The sequence below is a fragment of the Hydra vulgaris genome, chromosome 04 (assembly GCF_038396675.1).
Source record: "Hydra vulgaris chromosome 04, alternate assembly HydraT2T_AEP".
NCBI classification, from domain to species: Eukaryota; Metazoa; Cnidaria; class Hydrozoa; order Anthoathecata; family Hydridae; genus Hydra; species Hydra vulgaris.
In genome coordinates, this window is record NC_088923.1 from 19904548 (window position 1) to 19928405 (window position 23858).

Consider the following 23858-nt stretch of genomic DNA (forward strand, 5'->3'; position numbering starts at 1 on the left):
AAAAAACGTTTTCAAAATATATTTTCGAAAATTTTGAATTTCCGCTCCAAGCACAAGGTGGAGTTCCATTGAAGAAATAACTTCCAAGACAACTTTAGAAGCATCCTCTGCTTGAATAAGAGGCTCGTTTTAGAACTGTTATAGATATATATTAAGTATTTACCAAAAATATCTTTTTTTAAAAAGTCTTTAAATTACATTCAAATTTATTGTTATCAGAACTGAAAAACGCGGTTGGACTTTCGGCAAAAAATACATTTACAAAGCACAAAAGTTATCAAAGGCTAAAAGAATTTAGAATATTTTCTTTAAAAGCAGTAAAAACGGTTCCTCTACCGTAAAAACGGTTCCTCTACCCGCCTCACTTTGAAGCCTTGTAAGTCAGCCAAATGAATAGATAGCTGCTCCATTCTTTTTCTACTGAAAATCTTTTGAATACTCTGTGTCCTTACAATGCTTTAAAAGTTGTGATGCTCTTTGTAAAGTTTTGATAAAAAATGACAGTGCTAACTACGGTGTAAAAAGCTTTGCAATCTAGTTGGTATGTTTTTTCTCGAACATGCTCTATTGAAATAATACGAGCGACAAGCCTTGAGTTTAAATAACTTCTAATTGACAATTATTTGACATTAGTTTTCATTATTTAAATTCAAACGTGGTTAGGACAGTCTCAATAGTTTTTTAAAGACATGACAAAGTTTTAAATCTATTAACTTTGTATTCTGTTTTAAAATATTTACTTTTTTTTCATTGCTTTTATGTTTTGCCGAATAAATATATAAACACAATTAATGATTCAATATAAATACAGATTGCTGGGGCACGAAGAAGACGCAATTTTTCTTATCGCCAAGCTTCGTCATAACGTTTCTTTTGAGAAAATAAAATAAATAGTCTCAAAAAAGAATAATAAAAAAAAAAGATATCAATTAAGATTAAATAATAATTGTCAGTCAAAAGCAGAATCAATAAGGACCTGAATCTCTCCATTTAAAAAAAATATATATTTAAACATGATTTAACCTGAGCGACATTAGGTTGAAATAGAAAAACTCTAAAATAAATTGAAAAAGCTTATCTGTACCACACAGGTCCTCTAATAGATATCATAAACTCAGTCTGCAAAATCGACTGAACATATGTATTGTTTGAGTATCTGGTTAATTATCTAAGGGGTCGTCCATAAATTATGTCACGCTCTAAGGAAGGAGGGTTAATGATTTTGTGACGACTCATACGGAACTTGTAACTACAGTGTTATGATGTTGTGACGAGGCGAGCAGGAGGGGGGGGGGGGGTTAGGTGGCAAAAACAGTCAAAAATTGCATGACCTAATTTTGGGACGACCTCAATGCTTATTTATCATGAATAAAGAATTAGAAATGTTAAGTGTTATTTTTGTATTAACTTTTAAATATTAAAAAGTAATAAATGTTTAGTTGGTAGACATTGAGTATTTTCAGCTTTATAAATAGTTATTTGAAGTTCTAAAACGGCCTACAATAGACTTATTCTAACTACATGATTTTGATTATTAAGGACTTTTTTAATTTTGTTTTGGTATGCGCAATTTTTGCCTAATTCTAATAACAATGAATAAAGGAGAATTATAGCAAATTTAAACAAGTTTGATTTAACAAAGGCCTTACTTTATAAAGTAAGCCAATGTTTCCTAAGATTCTACCTTGTCTTTTCATAGCTTGGCTGTCAATACAAAGTAATTGAAGTTTTAAAAGGGTTTTATTGCGTTCATGAAAGCGATGGAAAAAAGTATACTATGTTTTGGTAATAATTTATTTGCACTTTACCATTCTGTAAGTTTTAAGAATTCCATGTTAACGGAATTAAATAACATTTTATATCACGATGAGCGTGAAATTAATTTGTGTCGTCAGCAAATAAATTAAAATCTAAAAAATTAGAAAATTTGATTAAATCATTTATATAAATTAAAAAAAGAGTGGTTCTAAAATTGACACTTTGGCACCACGCAGTTTTTATCAATATTATCAGTTTCTCCTCAGCTAAAAGAAATGTATTGTTTTCTATAAGGAAACAAATGACTTTGAAACCATTAAAATGTTTAAACCCGCAGTTCTTTAATTTATTTAAGAAAATATAGTGGAAATATGCGGGTACATAAGGACGCTTTTTAAAAAAGATACCAAAGCTTTTGTAGTGTTTGACGAAAAATCGAAATTTTTGCTAAAAATAATAATTTAGTTACTATTTTTAAAAAAAGAAAGCAAAGCCCAGCTAGTTCAAATAAATAAACTTTTTTTTCTTAAAAACGAAGCTACTCACTGTCCAAAACTACCCCTCAAAAGGAGGTAGTTTTAAACGACATTGGGGCAGTTTAGAAAAAATAACTAAAAGACATAATGTATTGATCAAATCACTTTTGAGAACCCTCAAGTTTACGCACCATCGATTTCTAAATACAATTTGCGTGAACATTATCTTCAACTTAAACGTCAAAGGGAAAAAAACTGCAAAAAATCAATTTTTTCAATTATTGCATTGTTAATGTGTCGAATACGCTACCTTTAGACGCCATAAGTGCTGAATCAGTCAACTTTTTCAAAGATAGTGTTTACAAATTGAAATTTAGTATAGATGAATGATCGAACGCGCGAGTGTATTTTCTTTCAGCAAATGCCTGGTGTAGCACTTTCTCATCAAAATATATAAATGTAATATATGCCTATATAATTGATTTCTGAAATACATAAACTCAAACTCAACTCACTCAAAAGTAATTATAAACAATAAAATGTAATTATTGTAATTATAAACAACAGTAGAATTAAGAGAATGAATAATAATAACTGAATTATTCTCATAAAGATCTCCAATCATTAAATAAAATTTTGGTATATTACATTCAACCCAACTAAAATGGAAATACTATCCAATCACCTATCAATCTTATAAATACAAAAATATTAACTTTGAAAAATAATAAAGTAAAGAGTGTAAACGTAAAATTGATCGAGATAAACATGAGTAAAAGTGTTCTAGTAATTGGAAAAATAAAATTCATAACATTTAAAAAAGTTTGAATGTGAAAATAAAATGCTTTGTGAAAAAGTTATCACTTTTACATTTTTTTATTATTTCTAAGCATTTTTATTCTGTAAGCCAAAGTACTTTTAGTAAACCCATTTACATTTGCAGCTTCTCTGAGTTTCATTGTTTCATTAAAAACATGTTTTACTGCAATTTTTAGGCTTTCTTTGTTTATATAGCTTTCAAATTTCTTATCACAGTTTTGCACCCTTTTAAAAATTTGTTTAATTTTTAATAATTTAATTTGCCAATAAGATTGCCGATTAAGTTTACGTACATGACAAATTGAAAACATTAAATGCATGACAAATTTGTTAAAGTATATTATTTTTACTGTAAAATGGATATTTAGGATTTACAAAATTACAATCGATTTTTGTAAGACATTTTAAATGTTAATTATTCCCTACAAATGTTTTATTTTGATTGGTAGCGTGTTGTTATTTCATATTCAACAAATCGTTAAAATTTATAAGGTAATAATATTTTTGAGGTTCAAGATACGCGTGGTATGTACCCCACGAATATTTTACAATGCTGCCTCAACCCCGATTTTAGAATATATTCCTCAAAATTTATGTGAGAATTTTATGTCTTGTAATTGAACATTTTATTTATAACGTACATCATATCCCTTTTGCTAAAAATGTTAAAAAAAATTCCTTGGAGAAGTAATTTCATCAGTAAATTCATACGTTTAAAAATTAAAAAAATTAGAAAAAACTGTCAAAAATCATAAAATATTTGTAAAAAAAAAGTCTGTAGTCTAAATGCCTTCTTGACAAGAGTTCTGTAATGGTTACGGAAGTATTTCCAATTGACTAATATGTTTAACTTGTTTGAAAATTTGAATTTTTTTAAATTTTCAAAATGCCCTAAACTTCTCCTGCCCGAAACTGCCTCCTTCTCCCCTTATAATCAACAGTGTCAAATGCTTTGCTAAGATCAATAAACAAATCATCGATCGATGAAAATAAACATACGTTAGATTTGTTTATTGATCTTAGCAAAATATTTGATACTGTTGATCATAAGGGGAGAATGAGGCTGTTTCGGACAGGGGTAGTTTAGGGCATTTTGAAAAATATCTGAAATGTCTGAAAAATATTTTGAACAAGATGAATTATTAGTTGATCAGTGGAACAATTTTTTTTAATATAAACTGTATTTTACAGTGTTGATAAACTGCGTAAATTTTCTCGCCTCCGCTTTTCTTCATCAGCAGTTGGCGGCTCCCTCCCAATAAACTTTTAGCAGCAAAATATTTATTTTTTCCGCCTCCAGAAGCTTCTGCCTTTCATTTAGCGGCCGCAGCTAAAGTTTTTTTCAAGAAAAATATTTTGAAGACCGACGCCAATAGAAAGACAAAAGCTATTGATGGCCGGCTCCAGAAGAAATTTTGGAGACAATATCATTTGGAGGGCGCCTCCAGTGGCATCTGCTTCCCACCTGGCTGCGGCCGCCAAATTTGAGGCGGAAATATTTCCCTCCCGCCTGCGTATGAAATGAAAAATAATATAAAATTTGTTTTTAAGATAACGAGCAATTTAAAAATTAATTAGGAACAATTGTTAAAAATTTGACATCAAAGTTTTGTTTTATATGATTTATTAAAATTTTTTGACTGTTTAATTGAAATTATAGTTTTGTCATAGTGATAGTTTATTGAATAAATGCAAATAAAATCAAATGAAATCGAAAAAAAAAATTGAATAAATTTGTAGTTTTATATTTAAAACGAGTGTTAAACATTGGAAAATTCATTTCTATGTCTGAGGCAAAAAAAAAATTTTGAAAAAATAAGTTTATAAAAAAATAATTAAAATGCCATTATATGATCATTTTAATTTTTATGATCAACTTGATACTTTGTCGCCCATTCGCCATGCTAAACTTTCTTTTTGGGAATTTTTATTTCTGTGTGTGCTTTTTTATTTTTACAATTAGTTACTGGGACTTTAAGCAGAATGCATACAATTATAACTATTTTAAAGAACAACTATAATTTAAAATATTTTTGTAATACTTTTATCATTTTTGTGTGTGTCAATGTCGCAATAGTTTTTAGTAGTTTTTAATATTCAGAAAATAAATCTTATTTTCTAAATGCTATACTTCAAATACTACATCAAATCGCGAGGTTAGAATTATTTTGTTGTTTTTCCATGTTTTTTCGAACCAAGAAAATCAAGTTCAAAATTTTTAAATGAACCTGCAGGCTAAATAACATAAAAAATGCAAGCAAAACCGATTTGTATTAATTTCCTATACAGGCTACCACAGTTTCAAAGAAATTGTTTTAAAATATTTAAAGTTCAGGTGTCTGAATTACTACACCCTGATTTGGATATAGAACAATGTAATACACACTTTTTTAAAAAAATACAGTATTATTTTGTTCTATTTCCATTTTCTGTTAAAAAACATAATACAAGCTAGTATTTTTTATATATATTGTGGCAAGATGAATGTGTGTTTTGACAATTAAAGTACTGTAATTTCTAAAGTACTGTAATATCCGTTTTATTAGAAAAAAAATAATTATTTTACACTAGCGAAAAAATTATATAAACATGCTATTTTGTTTAAAATTCAATTCAACAGAGAAGATAAGTAATATATTATCTAAAGGATGTACCAAGATGTTCACAACGAAAAAAAACTTTAGTTATAAATTCTAAGAGCATACCAAAAAAGCATACTAAAAAATATTAAAAGTAAACATCTAAAATACATTGCACAATAAAAAGATATATTAGAGAATAATCAGTTAACCAGCATTTCTGGTTAATCCATTAAAAACATAACATTTCAGTAAGAAGCCCATTTAACAACATAACATATAAAACATAAATATTTTGACAATAAAATAAATTGTTGTAAAAAACTCTTATAAAATGCAATATTTAGAGCAGGCATATACTTGAACATACTTTGAAGGACATTGGCTTTATCACTTGAAATTTGAACACCCTGATTCAAGGCAGAAAAAAATTAGTACCACTGTCATGTCTAAGATCGTAGATTGTTAATTCATGCTTTTGAACAAACATTAGAGCATGAATTTCTGTAGTATAGATGATCTGAATGCTAGATGCTTTATCTAGATATAGGGAGAAAGATTAAAATTAAAATAGCCTGAAATAGCTGAAAAATGTTTGAAATCCAATTCTTCATTTGATAGAATTGTTAAATGTTTGAAATCCAATTTCTTCAAATTGATAGAGCGAGTGCTCTATCAATTTTACTGTGGATATTATCAACCTTTCTTGTATACTAGAATTTCCTGGTCCTAAACTTTTTTTAAATTACTCTGACTTTTAGGTAACATATCACAAACCAAAAATCATCAAATATACGTGTTCATTTTTCATCACTAATATTTTTTGTGCATTTAAATTAATAAGAGTTTAACAGTCTTTCTTTTTGGTTACAGACTTGCATGAAACATTTTCTCCCATTTTATTTTTATACGGCTGATCAGATTGTCTTAGCTGCTTTCTCACATTCTGTGTCCTAGTTTTAGGTGCTGACTTTCGTTTCCTAGTCTTTCCTCAACGTAGGAGCGGGCGACGTGCTGCTGCGATTTTAGGATTATCATCATGATAACCAAGAACAGTTAAATCAGTCTCTATAAAAAAAAAATGTATATAAATGTATATGTGTGCGTGCGTGTGTGTGTGTGTGTGTGTGTGTGTGTGTGTGTGTGTGTGTGTGTGTGTGTGTGTGTGTATGTGTGTGCGTGTGTAAGCAATAACATGTTTTACCTTGTTAAGTTTTGTTGTTTTTCTATAATAAAAACATCCGCTACCATTTTGGCGTAAATAGCTTTTGATTGGATAAAACGAAGATCATTAAAATTTTAATTTTATAAACAGGATTAAGGAGGTAAAACAAAATGCAATGTCAGGTATACTAAGTTACTTTTTTTTTTAAGTGATTTATTTGTAAAAAACAAATATTTAATCCATAAAAAGAAAAAAAGTTGATCTAACTTTTTTCATTTGCAGAGATAAAACAAAATAATTTAAACATCGCGAAATACTTCAGCTAGAGGTACTTAATAGGCCGGGTGAATAAAAATGAGCAGTTGCTTTAACTCAGTAATTGCTCAGCTTTACGCGAATAGAAACTTAAGCAGTTTTGCTCAAATTTTTATTCACGTAAAGTGAATAACTGAGCAATTACTGAGTAAATTGCTACTCAGTAATTGCTCAGCTTTACGCGAATAAAAACTTAACCAAAATTGCTTGAGTTTTTATTCACGTTAAGCTGACCAATTGCTGAGTAAAAGCAATTGCTCATTTTTATTCACCCAGCTTAATGACTGCAGTCATTAAATATCTCAAAAGCATGCTATTTCTCATTGAAAATATACCATGTATGAGTAGTAGAGATATAATATTTCACATGAAATACTCACAAGCAATTTATTTTCATAAAAATAACGACATGAACTTGATAAATTCGCAACTCGTAACATCCTTGTGTGACCATACACGAACTGCATTTAAACGGTTGTTGTAACTCTAGGATACATAGCGCAATCCTGTAACTTTCTGGAAATCTCCGATAAAATTGTCAATAAGGAGTTGTCTACAAATTACGTCACTTGTGATCGAATAAAAGTCTGTTTCGGTTTGGGCCAAAATTTCAATTTGAACCGATACCGAAATTTAAGTTTTGGTACTTTTTATAAATTCGGTAAAAACCGAAATTTCGGTTCAAAAACATACCGAAATCCGATATTTATCTAATTTAAAAAAACAGTTGTTTTTTAGAATTTTCGCTTAAATATTGAGAATTTTCACAAAATAGCCTCGAAAAAATCTTGTTTTTCAGAGAAAATCTGCCAATTGTTAAATTTCGTTATTAACTTATATGGCCGACTTATGTATTAAATCTCAATTTAGGATACACGAGTAATTAATTTTAATATAATACGAGTATAAAAAACCAAAAAAATGTAAAATTGCATTTTAAAATAAGTTTTTCTCATAAAACAAATTTTGACTAGCCGAAATTTCGCTATTGGTTTTGGTAAAATATTTGCCGAATTTTGATTTCGGCACAAAATTTAAGTACCAGATGATATTATCAATGAAATTATATATTCTATTATATATAATACGTTTGAGAACCTTTGAAAAACAGGAAAGAATTAAGATGGATCTGAGTTTGATTCTCAAGAATCGTCGCCGTTTTTATAAATTGGAATTATTTTAGCAAGTTTTAATTAATCAGGAAAGTTTAAAAATAATTAAAAAATTTGCATTAATTTTATTAAGACCTGGACTTTTATTTGTCTGAAGCAAATCAAAAGCCGAACAAAGTTCTTTAGTGGAAAATTCCAAATTGTCCATAATAAAATTTGATTTTTTCAAAAAAGACTGAAATATTTTGCTACTTGGAGGATTTCTTTGGCTAAATTTTCCCCAACATTTATAAAAAAGTCATTCAGTCTCTCAGCAATTGTTTTTATTAAAAATTTTACCTTTATCTGTTATCATCCTGTAAAACTTATTAACTCGGTACACACCCTCTTTCTAATAAACAAAGAGGACCTTTTGAGAAAAAATTTTACCGCAAAAATTATAACAAACTAAACTCATATTATTACTAATGAACTATGGAGAAACTCCAAACTATGGAGATGCAGAAACTCCAAACTTTGGAGATGCAGAAACGCCAAACTATGGAGATGCAGAAACTCCAAACTAAAAGAAAATCTCATTATACCTGCAATAAAGAGTTTGAAAAATCCAGTATAATAAATATTCCAGAGAAAACAACGTAGAAGAAATTCACGAAATGTTCGCAATAAACAATGCAATAAGCAGTAGCAAAATTAAAGACTTAACCTTAACTATTTAAATATGGCGATATTTATATCGTGATAAAAATTGCAATCTTAAGCAAAAACAAAATCTTCAACCATATTTGAAAACAGAAAAGAGCATGAGCCAAGCCGTCCGGTGACGGCAAATTGTCGTGTATACGAACGTTGGGTATATATTTTATAAGGTTGTGGTCGTTTGTTATAAAGCAATTTACTTAAAAAATTTTACCAATGTGATGTTGATGCACTTTTATTATTTTTAAAGTGAATATCTTTGTAAATTTATACTAACGAAAAAAGCAACAACTGTATATATACATATATATACATATATATATATATATATATATATATATATATATATATATATATATATATATATATATATATATATATATATATATATTTTTTTTTTTTTTTTTTTTTTTTTTTACATTTCTTCAATATTTATAAAATACAAGTTAAGATATAATAATATAAACAATTACAAGTGAGGATTTTTACTATAAATAATAAAAAAAAAAAGAATGCGGAGACTCGAAGAAGACCTTAAGGTCTTGTCGTCGAGAACCGCTGCAAACTCGTTACAAATTTACGTGTTACATATTTTAAAATAAATAAAAAAAAAACTGTGTTTAACAATATTAGAAGAAAAACATAATTTAAATAAAAAATAGAAATTTTCAAATAAATTTCCTATTAAAAGTATAAAAGTATATTATCAATGGACAAAATGATTTTCTTAAGTTTCCTTTTATAAGAGGTATAAGTCCATTCATGAGAAAAGTCAAAATGTTTCAAAACTATTTTATTCCAAAGATATATATATATATATATATATATATATATATATATATATATATATATATATATATATATATATATATATATATATATATATATATATATATATATAGCAAAATATGTAGCAAAATTAAACTTTTACTACTTGCCTGATAATTGTGGTAACATATGAAACTCAGAGTTGCAATATTAAGTTATTATTGTTATTATTATTATTATTGCAATATTAAATTAGATATTAAACATTAGCATTTATTTTCATATTAAACATTAGCATTTAGCTAATTCCTGGTGCTGCGGGTAACAGTAACATATATACTATATATATATATATATATATATATATATATATATATATATATATATATATATATATATATATATATATATATATATATATATATATATATATATACATAATATATATATATATATATATATATATATATATATATATATATATATATATATATATATATATATATATATATATATATATATATATATATATAAATAGCCATTTAACTGGCGTCAGCAGTTGAATGGCTTCTTTTTTCTTTACGTAAGAATATAAAAACGGAGTCCAAAATTTAGTTTTGACAAATTGCTCATTATCGAGATTTATTCCGCCATTCGATGGGAAACATTGGTGCCTCTGTATTTCGAGTGCTTCACGTACTTTACGGTCGAATTACGGTACTGCATAGGTTTAAAACAGCATTCCTAGTATGCGTAGTTAATTTACCGTTCTTAATTTTTTGTTTATTTTTAAATTCGTTTTGAAGTATATTAAACTTTTTGAATAATCTTTCTTTTGATCTTATAAACATTATTTCGCGGGCTCTTTCAGTAACTTGTTCAACTTTTTCATAATCTTTTTCATCACGAGTAGATTTAAGATTTGCCTGAAGGTTTTTTGTTTCATTTATAAAGATAAAATACCGTTTTTTTGCATCGTTTTTTAGTCAAACCAAAATTTCAAATCGAAATCGAAAAATATATAGTATATATCCAAGTGATCCAATCCCACCTCGTATGTATGGTCTAAAATCCTATCTAAGATACATTGAGGACAGCCATGCTAGATTTTAAAACATCCAAGAAGCAGAGAAATTCAAAATAATCTTAAATAAACCACACCCTGCAATATAATACACAGTTGAGACAGAAAGCCATAACAAAACTCTGAATTTCCTCGACATAACAATAATAAATAACAGCAAAGGTAAGTATGAGTTTAAAGTCTACAGAAAAGAAGCCATTACAAATATTCATATAAAATGGCACTCGAATCATGACTCCAAAATTTTATGCACAATATTCAAAGGTTATGTTCACAGCGCATGCTCCATATGCAGTGTTACACATTTAAAAAACGAGATAAACTTTCTTATTCAAGTTTTTATTGAAAATGGGTACACCGAAAACCAACAAAAAAGTATTGCAAATCAAATTAGGAAAAAACACTCTGTAAAGAACAATAGAATTCAATCCAAGAACAATGCTCTCCCAACAGTATCATTACCGTGGATACCTTCACTATCACCAAAGTCAAGGAAAATATTTAGAAAAGTCGGATATAGAGTAGTTTTTAAATCAAATCCTAAATTAAGAACATTACTAACATGTAAAAACAAATCTAGATTGCCCCAAAATAGCCAAATTGGAACATATTTAGTTGAATGCAATTGCTCAAAAAAATATGTAGGAGAAACAAAGTTACAAATTAGAACAAGCACTCAACAATACCAAAAAAGTTTAAATGATAGCAAATATTATCAATCAGCAATTGCCACACATAGCAAGTTTTGCTCTGAAAAAATAAATTGGGAGAAAACTAAAACTCTTAAAGTTGAAATAAAAAAATTTGACCGTAAAGTACGTGAAGCACTCGAAATACAGAGGCACCAATGTTTCCCATCGAATGGCGGAATAAATCTCGATAATGAGCAATTTGTCAAAACTAAATTTTGGACTCCGTTTTTTATATTCTTACGTAAAGAAAAAAGAAGCCATTCTGACTAACTGCTGACGCCAGTTAAAAATTTTATTAAATTGTATTTTTAACGTTAACGTAAAAAAATTTTGTAACACTTATATATATATATATATATATATATATATATATATATATATATATATATATATATATATATATATATATATATATATATATATATATATATATATATATATATATATATATATATATATATATATATATATATATATATATATATATATATATTACGGAAACCCAACCCATTTATTATAAACTATCCCCATTGTATATTACTTTTGATGTGATTTGATGAATTTTGAAATTTGATATTGTAAATATTTTTTGATTTGATTTTAAATGTTTTGCTTTTTATAAATGTTTTAGTTATGTGGATATGTAATTTCAAGTTTGAGTTCAGCTCTCAGCTTGTTTAGTGCTGCAGTGTTTATAATTCAAAATTATTCTCCTAGTAAGGTATCAGCATCCATTTGCTGGTACAATGAAAAGTATGGGTTTTGCGAATGTTGGGTAAAAGATCTTGTTTTACGTATTACAGGTAACATAATTAAATAAAGAACTTATTGAGTTTTCAATTTAATTTTTTATGAAATTTGAACAATAAAAACTAGAACGTTGTTAATATTATAAAACGCCAAGCTGGTCACCAAGCTAAAATCATGCATCTGTAACTAAATTTATATCCTACAAAGCATTTTTAAAATTTTCATGTTTTTTAATTTTTGATTTTTAATTTCTTTTCATTTTAGAACAAAGTTATTGACAATATTTGATAACTTTAAACTGCTGAGAGCGTAGCCCAGGAAAAAAAGTTCTATAGAATTTCTATAAACTTTTAAAACATAGGGCTTCTATAGAACTTGTATAGAAATTGCTTTAAAACTTTTTTTTTCTATGAAAAAAAAGTTCTTTAGAATTTTTTACAGAAATTAACAGAGTTCAAGAAAAAGAGTTCTATAGAAATTCTAAAGAATTTCTATAGACAATATGTTTCAAAATTTTGATAGAAATTTTATAGAACTTTTTTTCCTGGGAGAAGGTTCTGGTATCAGCTAAGTTTTACCTAATATGTATGATTCTTATCTATCTTATTTTACTAATCAATCTATTTATGCTAAACATGGTTGCTGCACAATACCATTACTTTTATGAAACATTAAAAAACACTCCGCAGTTACTCCCATAAGTCCTAATCTAAGGTCTAGAATCTTCTAGTTTAACTATAATGCTGTTAGATTGATATAAGATTACAAAGCGGAAAAATTATTTAATGAAAGAAGCGTTGATGAAAAAGGTATATTTTATTTTTTTTATTTTTTTTAGTTTAACTAATTGACTTCCAATAAGGCCGGATACAGCCATTGATAAACTTGGGAAATACTAGAAGATATAGAAAAGAGTTACTTAGCAACAAAGCTGTTGACCAAAGACTAAGTAAACTGTAAAGTGTCTGAGTCGGGAAAAATATGAAGTATAGAAAATCTTAAAGTACTGATTTTTGCGGAATAAAACTAAATAACATGGCCTACTTAAAGTAAGTGGCCTATTATTCTACATTTTGTTCAGAAATTTTCAGACGAAAATTTCTGAACTAAGACAAAGTTTTTTCTGCCACGTCATCAGATGAATTTATTTTCAATAAAACAACTCCGCCTTACAAAGAAGGATTTTAAAAAATAAGACAAATTTGTAAACTAAAGTACCAACGTCAGATTGCCTCAAATAAAACCGAAAACCACAAGCAACCACAATTTTATAATTTTATGGTAAAACCATCCATTCAGTCAAATTGTGGAAACTAAAACGTCTTCTAAAGTTATTTGGGTGGTTCATATAAGCTTTTTCAATTTATTTTAAAGTTTTTATTTATTTCACCATAATATTAAAAATTTCAAACTTAAATTCAATTTACAAAATAAGGTTTGGTGTCACTCATTTAGCTAAAAACCTGTCGATGGAATGACACCTTAAATAAAATAAACAAATAAAATAAAATATGAAAGACAAAGTAATAATATATATAGTAAACTACAATAATACAAGTAATAAAAAAATGATATAGGAACAATATCAAAAAAATCATAATCAGAACAAAAACATTAAAGGAGTAAGACTAACAAAACGAAAAAAAGAGTGAGAATAAACGGATGAGATATGTCGAGTGAGAGAAAAAATGTACGAGAAAACACAAATTTTAATGACTTTTTATTTTTAAAAGTTAACATCTTAGATTAGTTTTTACATAAATAAATTAAGTTAAAACATCGGTTTATAGTATATAAACTTATCCTTATAAAATTTTTTATAATTTTTTATTTAATTTTTATTAATAAATTTTTTATACAATATTTCTAGGGGTTATTTATACCCTCGTTATATAAGTAATATCATTAAATATCAATAATCATTAAAAAGCAAACAAATAATAAAACTTCAATGTAATGTGTTCTTGCTTCTTAAATAAGCAAAATATGGTTTCCAAAACAACGATGTGACGAAATCACCGTCATTAAACCACCTTCATTTGGAGAACACTGGTGATACCGTATTTCCGAAGACTCTCTCACTTTTTTCTTACAATAGTCTACCTTTACTTTAAAAGAAAAATAAAGGCAAACTTTATTTTGCTTTATTATATTTGTCTACAGAATGTATTTATGTGCATTGTAGTAGCATATGTATAAATACATTAAATACATACACTACTACATATCAACCTAGTGTGGTTGAATCACGCCTAAAAATATTTTTATTATAAGGTGAGATTCAAGTCTTTATTGATTTCGTTTTTGAATGATAATTTTATTTAGTATTAAATCTTAATTAATTTACTTTTTTTTTTTTTAAAGAGGTGGTATCCAGCCATTGTTTTGGTAAAAAAATGAAAAAAAAAATGAAAAACTTGAAAAAATGTTATTTAGACAATTGAACCTTGTAGAATTCAATAGAAAAACTATTTTTTCCAAAATAATCTTAGAATATTATAAATATTCTTCTTAAATACCTTAAGGTATATTTTAATCACATAGCGACGACCATAGCAACCTTTTTATCCTTTAAGTTAGTCCCTAAAAACTAAACATGCTAAGCCTGTTACTATTCTATTTTAATGTTTTAAGTTTATATTGGTCTAAATGTCACAAATCTAAGTCACATTGCTATTTTTAAACGGTTTAACATTGTTTTGTAGTCTTTTTGAATTCAGATAATGTAGTGCTTTTAATTTTTGTATTTAACCTATTACAGTTAAAGGTTGAAAAGTAAATTACAAACAAAACTTTGAAAACAAAAAAAAGAATAATCAGACCAAGGAAAAGAAAGTTTTATGGCAATCAGCATAATAATTCCAATAACACCAATAAGCAATTTGATACAAACGCAGGAATTTTTCTACAAGTAGTAAAAAGCTGAAAAGTAATCTTGAAAAAACAATATTTGATAATGATAAATTTATATTTTTTATGCATTTTACACAAATGAAAAGTTGTTTTGAAAAGTATGCTACTTGTAATATATGTGGTACAAAGCTTTTCATGTTGCATGATCATTCAAGACGTTTGGGGTTTTCTTTGTTTTTTCAAACTTCTTGCAGTGGTTGTGCACTTAAAGAATAAGAGGAGAAGATATTTTTTTCTTCTCCTCTTATTAAAGACAATAAACCTGCTATAAATACTAGTGAAATTAATATACGTAGTGTTATGGCATTCAGGGAGATTGGCAGAAGGAGAGATGCAATGTTAACTTTTACCTCCATAGTGAGCATGCCAACACCTCTATGAAAACCTAGTTTTAACTGTATTAATAGCAAACTTTATGATGCTTATAAATCAGTTGCTGAACAAAGTATAAAAAATGCTGCTATGGAAGTTAGGAGAATACTGAAACCTGACTCTAATATGAATGATGTTATTGATTGTGGTGTTTCTATCGATGGTACCTGGCAGCGATGCGTATGTACCAGCGATGGTACCTGGCAGATATTCTTCTTTGAATGGTGTAGTAGTAGTAATGTCTCACGACAACAACAAGGTATTGGATACTGTTATATTATCTAAGTTTTTGAAGGTTGTCAAACTTGGGAAGGAAAAAAGGACACTTAAATATGAGCAGTGGAAAGTTAATCATTCCTACCAAGTAAATCGCACTAAAACAGCTGGTGGCATGGAATCAGCTGGTGCAACAGAAACATTTTGCTCTTCAGTAAGCAAATATAAGATTCGCTATTCTAAATATCTTGGTGACGGAGACACTACCTCATTTAGCACAATTATTGCTCAAAAATCTTATGGTGATAACCTTGTTCCAATAAAACTAGAATGTATTGGGCATTACCAGAAGCATACAGGGAATTGACTATGTCTTAAAAGAAAAGAATTACGACGGGTTAAACTATCTGACAGAAAAGGTATATCTGGTAAAGGTCGGCTCACGGATAATGTAATCAACAGTTTGAAAAATTATGTTGGAATGGCTATTCGGAAAAATTCAAATAGTCTTTTGGAAATGAGGAACTCCGTAATAGCTTCACTTTATCATTGCACTAATTTTACTTCTGAAGAATATCGTCATATATTTTGCACCAAGGATGAAAAAAGCTGGTATAAATGTCAGTTTGATGTAGCAACTTGTCAAGTTACATACAAAAAAAGTAAATTTACCAGTTACCATTATGGAAAAGATTAAGCCAGTATTTCAAGATCTAGCTAATGACTCAAAATGGAAATGAAGCGTTTAATCAATTAATGTGGAACTGTTCCCCTAAAACTATATTCACCTTTAAAGCTGTTGTTGAAATGGCTGTTTACTTTGCAACCATTACTTACATTGATGGCTTTGCAAAGTTATCTTCTGTATTTGATGCTCCTAATATTAAATCTGTGTGTTACTTTGAAAGTAGTGCAAGTAAAAAAAACTCCATACGGTTAAAAAATATGAACAAAAAAATGTCAGATGAAACAAAAAAAGGAAGAAAAAAAGTAATATCTGTTAGAAAAAACTATTTTTGACAAAAATTAGATAAAGAAACTGCAAATGGTTATTGTTTTAGTGGCTTTTAATGATTTATCTGAGTAGTGTACATGATTTATAATTTTAAAATTGATTTTTCTCAATTTTTGTTTTTTTTATGAGAAGCCATAGGAAAACAATGATATCTCAATAAAAAAACATTATTTTAGCTTCAAATTTTTAGGATATGTTCACTATTAATGTTTTGAGTGCCTGAATTTAAAAAAAATAAAACTTGCAAATACCATATCAAATAAGTGTTTTATCGCTAAAAATAGTTTTTTACACAATTAAGTCTACTATTTTTTATCATTTAAATTTTTTCAAAATATTTTTGGTTCAAGCACAAGCTATACTAGTATACTAGCATTTTGCAAAATTTCAACCTTTAATATTGATGTAGTCTTAAGATATTTATGTTCTCGAAACGTTAATTTTTTTACCTTTTTTTGCTGAGTCAGCAATTTTTTTTTTTTAAACTAAAATTTTTTTTGCAATACGTTTTAGATTTTTATCTATTATGCTAGTAATTCATCAAAGGTATTGATGAAAAATATAAGAGAATAAAAAAATGAAAATATAAGAGAATAGAAATAAAGGCTGGATACCAGTGAAAAATTTAAGAGAATAGAAATAAAGGCTGGATACCATCTTAACATACACTTTATTTTTTATTATTTTCTAATTTGTAACTTTTTGTTTTATCTTTTTTAAAAGAAAAGTTATAAGGTATAAATTTTATTACAAGTTATATGTTGTGTAAATTTATTATGGATTTATTATTGTGGATATAAGTCTTTATTATTAAATTGATTTTTAAAAAACTTAACAATTTTTTAAGAGAGTATATTATACTTGGTAACAAGGTACCCTTATTATATAGTATAATATAAATTTAAAAAAATAATATAAAAAAAAACAAATAAAATAAAATACAATTTTTGCAACTCAAAATACCTTAAAATTAGATTCCAGGAATTAACCCGAACGTGAAAAAAGTTTTTAAAAAAGCAGGTTGGAAATTACTGATAGGTACCAGTCTTTTAATCACCAAAAATATTTAAAACATATACTTACCACAAAAAGTAAACCTCTTCCTATAAATTCTTATCCAGGTGTGTACAAACTTGAATCGTCCTGCAAAAAAGTTATATCAATAAAGCAAAAAATTCAGCAATAGTCTGCTATTTTATGAATGCTTTGGCATTTTATGAATGCACAATTTTATGAATGCTCTGGCATTCATAAAATTGTCATGATAATTTTGGATGGAACAATAGAAAAACTCTAAAACTAGAAGTCAATAACTTTAATAGAAATGCGAGAAAGGCACTTGAAATACAACTTCATGAATGTGCCTCGAAATACAACTTCATTTAGATCGCCTCAGACGGCGATCTAAATCATAAATAAAGGAAGTATTTTTTAAAGCGAAAAGGAAAAAAAAATAGAAGGAAAATTTATTAATTTATTATTTATTTATTTCGTCATTGAAAAAAGAATACAATGCCGTTTTATATAAATAAAATTAACATGACCGGGGCTAAAAGAAGACAATATTTGCTTTATGACTACTCCCCGACGTGCTTTCATCAGCAAGCGTGTACAATCATTAAAATGTAAGCATAAAATTACTTTGTATCAAATAAAAAATAAATACAAATTTTACAAGTATGTTAAGATCAGTAACTAATCTATGATCAAAAGAATATCGTAAAAAAAAGATAAAAATAATAATAATAATAATAATAATAATAATAATAATTACACCTAAAAATTAAAAATAAGTTGATAGGAGAATTTAAGGAAAATTTAAATTAAAGACCAGTTAATAAGATAGTTGTTAAAAAAAAAAAAAATTAAAACAAACAAAAAAAAAGATAACAAAAAACAAGTTGTTTTGAAACTAATCTTCAAAAATTGTTTAGAAAAGAAAAAATAGGTGTTGTGGCTAACTGACTTCTTGCAAAGAATTTTTTTTTTACAAATTTTAAAATAACAACTTTAAACATTTTATTAATAAGTTAACATTTGTTATTAATTTAATAGTCGTTAAATACCGCAGTTACCAGTAGCAAAATAAGAAATATGTTCAGGGAAATAAGAAATATGTTCATGAAAATGTTTGCTGAGTACAAGAAAGACATAGAATTACTAATAAAACAAAAAGAAAACGTTTTAAACTCATTAGTGCAAATACAAAAATAACAAATGACAAACAACAAAAAGCAGAACGAAAAAATTGAGACTTGAAAGAGATGTATTTCATGGAAAAAAAGATTAAAAATAATATTGAATCTATCGAGAAAGATTTTTCAAAATATAGCACATAGAAACATTGAGCTTACCAACCTTAAAAAAAAAAGAGAAAATGAGGATGGGTCATGAAAAAATAATCACAGGATCGATGGAAAAAAAAAAACGAAAATGAAACTTGGACGGAAAGTGAAACAAAGGTAATCAAATTCTTTGAACAAACTTTAGGGGATTCAAATGTTTAACTAATAACATAATAATTAACAGCATTCATTCTTAAACTACTGTAATCAGGCGACAGATCAATGAATATTCCGTATATATGATCTATATTTAAGACGGATTCTGCGTTTCATGAAAAAAATAATTATTGTAAACACAAAAACAGCTTTAACTTCATGGATGAATAATGGATTATTAAAATCCTCAAAAGAAAACAAAAATTGTATGCTAAATACTTTAAAAAAAACATCTTAAAAAAAAAATGAAAGCTATAAAAAATATATTCGAAAAAATAAAATGAAACTCTAAAGAGCTTTATTATGCAAAGTTATTAGACAAAGTCAACGGAAACACCAAAAAAACTTGGAATCTAATTAAAGAAGTAATTGGTAAAAATAATTACGCAAGAAACAAAAAAATCAAATAAAAAATGTTCTGCCTAAAAAAAAACAATTAATGAAATAAATATTTATGATAAATCAGTTATTGCTGAAAAAATAAACAGTTTCTTTATTAATGCTGGTCCAAATGTGGCATCAAAAATTTTTATGAATTCAACTTTGAGTCTTATCTAAAAAAATTATATAAAGTTATGGATCTAATCTTAAACTAAATAAATTGCGTACGGCCTTTTATAATCTTAAAACTAAAAAAAGTTCTAGATTTGATAAAATGACCGTTAATGTTGTAAAATCTGTTTACGATTAAATCAGAGGTGTAACGGATATGGTTTTTTGTGTATCCGGCCGGATACGGATATGCCGGATATTTATTTTATATCCGGCCGGATATGCCGGATATGCCGGTATTATGCTGATATTGATTATCATTATTTGCCTAATCAGAATAGAATTGAGTAAAAGGATTCATTTTTAGTGAGTTATTTTGTTTACAATATCATTTAGAGTGACTATAGGCATACTCAATGACAGATGAAAGGGTGCAGCTTTCCCCGGCCCCCTAAAATTGGGACTCAGCAGGGGCACCTAACTTTTTTAATATATGTTATTACAGTTGCGGGTCTAATCTAGCCTTTCGTAAATTATGTCCCTTTTATTGTTTCATTGAATGATTATTATCTAAACTTTTTAAGCTAAATTTCTAATATTTTTAGCTGTCATATACATACTTTCATATTATGTATATATATATATATATATATATATATATATATATATATATATATATATATATATATATATATATATATATATATATATATATATATATATATATATATGCGTGTATATATATATATATATATATATATATATATATGTGTGTATATATATATATATATATATATATATATATATATAATATATATAATATATATATATATATATACACGCATATATATATATATATATATATATAATATATATATATATATACACGCATATATATATATATATATATATATATATATATATATATATATATATATATATATGTATATATATACATACATATATATATAAAATACATATATATATACATACATATATATAAATATATATATATATATATATATATATATATATATATATATATATATATATATATATATATATATATATATATATATTAGCTTATATAATTGCTCTGTTCTTTTAAGAACATTGAGCACTCTATTGTGTAGAATACTTTTTAAAGTTGTTTAAATATATATATATATATATATATATATATATATATATATATATATATATATATATATATATATATATATATATATATATATATATATATATATAATATACATATATATATATATATAAAATATATAAAGGTATATATATTATATATACATTGCAGATAAGAGAAAAAAAACTTGTACATATTTTGCTACATTTGCAAAAATAATAAAAATATTACACTGAATTTCTTAAATGCATAAAAGAATTTTGAGGAATTAATACTTCTACATAATTGGAATTTTGAAATTAAAACGTTTCTTTGAATGAATATTTTGAAATCATTTTTCGAAACAACAAATTTTTATCACATTTTATTATCTTCAAATTGAGTTTCGCAAGAAGTTTTCTTTCATTATTTTTAAACTAACGTTCTATTTGTTCTGTAATAAAAGAATAGTGTATACGATATAACGTTATTATCTATAGTATAGATAATAACGTTATATGGAAATTATCATTTATTATTATAGATTCTATACCAACAAATATTTTGGTATCAAATGTGTGTATTATAGTTAAATATTTAATATTATTTGTGAGTACGTATAGTTTTATATTTCAGGAAAATTTAATAATGCTTCTCTGAAAATTTAATAATGCTTTATCTGGTCATTATATAAAATAAATGACGCAAGTGATGCGTATGCAACCAGTAATATATGTAAAAAAACAATTAAACGTGGAACTAAGGAGGCTGGGCAAAAGTGTTTTAGTACGACACCTCTACATAACCATATTAAAATAAATCATCCAAAAGAATATCGTAAAGAAAGAAATAAAAGTGAACAGAAAAGAACAGCTCAGCTCACACCGGCAGTTTTCTCAACTGGTACAACCGAAAGTGAGGAAATCGCTTGTAAAACTTCTAAGCAGACTTCAATAGATGAGTATTTAAAGTCAAAAAAAGTATGGAACATTAATGATTCTAGATCCCAAGCTATTCATCGTAAAATTGGGTTAATGATGGCCTTAGACAACCAGCCGTTTACTTTAGTTGAAGATACAGGTTTCAATAATTTAATAAATCATCTAGAACCTAGATATTCCTTACCAAGTAGAATATATTTTTCCCAAACAATAACTCCTAAACTTTACATGGAATTAAAAAATAAAATTTCTATTAAGTTAAAAAAAAACAACCACATAAGCTTTTCTTCAGATATATGGACATGCCCGATATCTCACGAATCATTTATTTCATTGTCAGGCCACAATGAGATTTTGATTAGAAAAGAAATAAAAAAATTTTCTTTCTGAACCACTGGTAGACAGAAAATGCTGTCCATTGAAGGCTTGGATGCAAGAAGAACGATTTCCTCTATTAAAAGAAATTGCTTTAAAACATCTATGCACTCCAGCATCATCCGTATTTTCAGAAAGAATGTTCTCAGAATATGGTAACATCTATGAGAAAAAAAGATCTAGATTATTACCTAAAACAGGAGAAATGATTTTATTTATTCATCACAATGGTAGGAAAATAGATTAACTCTTTTATTTGCATTTACTCATTTAAAATTAGTTATTTGTTGAAATTTTGTTTGTTATTTTCTGTGTATTTTTTCTTTCTTATGTAATATAAGACTTGTTGCTTCATAAAATTTGTTAATTGGAGTTACGAGCCATCCATAAAGTATGTAGACACGCATGGAGTGTGGGAATACCAAAATTTCATATCCGACCATATCCGGCCGGATAAATAATATATCCGGCCGGATACCGAATACCGTATTATCCGGCATTTTGGCCGGATAATCCGGCCGGATATCATATCCGTTACACCTTTAGATATAATTAAACCGTCTTTGTTTCATATCTTTATTATTTTCTTTAAAACAGGTATTAATTTCTTTAAAACAGGTATTAACTGCACGAATCGCGAGGTTTTTAAGACTGACGATGACTCCATTATTTCTTATTACAGATCTATATCTAGTTTACCGTGTTTTTCAAAGTTGCTTGAAATAGTAATGTATAACAGGCTATTTAATCACTTATTAGAAAACGATATGTTGCATTCAAAACAGTTAAGTTTCAAAAAAAAAAAATGTTTAATTGAACATGCAGTGATTGAAATAATCAATCAAATAACAAACGCATTATGTACTAACTACTTTTCATTAGGAGTCTTCATTGATCTGTCAAAGAATTTTTTTACTATAAACCACAATATACTAATAAAAAAAACTTGAATATTATAAGGAATTGTATTTCCTGACGTCTTTGTTATTCTTCAAGACCCTTGTTATTCCAGACCCATGTTCTTCTAGTGGAACAACTGCTTTCAAGACCTCTTGCTGTCGAGACCCTTGTTTTTCTAGAGTAACAATTCTTTTTTTCCTATGTTATCTAAAAAGTTTACGACATATAAAAAGTTTAAACGAGGGGAAACATTATCAGTCTACAATAGTCATCCAAAATAAGTTTTGCTCACAAGAAATTAAAACATGGTTCAGTGCTAACAAGTTATCATTAAACGCACAAAAAACTAAATATATTTTATTTCACTCAAAGAAACAGAAGAACAAACTACCATCAATTCTACCGACACTAAGTATTGACTACAAAAAAATTGAAAGAACCCAAACAATTAAATTTCTTGGTGTGATTATTGACGAAAATGTTTTATGGACAGCTCATATAAATGCCATCAACACTAAAATATCTAAAAGTATTGGTATACTTTTTAAAGCTAGACCATTTTTATCGCAAAAAAACCTAAAACTTCTTTACTTTTCCTTTATACATAGTTATCACACATATGCCAACAAGACAAAATTAATATCTCTTTATCGACGACAAAAGCATGCTTCTAGAATAATACATCATAAAAACAAACTGACCCACGCTAAACCCCTATTAAAAGAAATGAAAGCACTAAACATTTACCAAATTAATATCTACGGTAACATTTTGTTCATGCTTAAATACAAATTAGGAT

At 26.8% G+C, this 23858-nt stretch overlaps 1 protein-coding gene across 2 annotated transcripts in view; it reads left to right on the top strand.

Annotated features, from left to right (window-relative positions):
• Window positions 1–23858, top strand: part of LOC136079634 (uncharacterized) — a 44240-nt gene that overhangs the window by 13433 nt on the left and 6949 nt on the right. For both annotated transcript variants that reach the window (XM_065795714.1, XM_065795715.1), the window contains one exon: window positions 12099–12270. In XM_065795714.1, the coding sequence (XP_065651786.1) occupies window positions 12099–12270 (172 nt within the window). The remainder of the gene's footprint in view (window positions 1–12098; window positions 12271–23858) is intronic.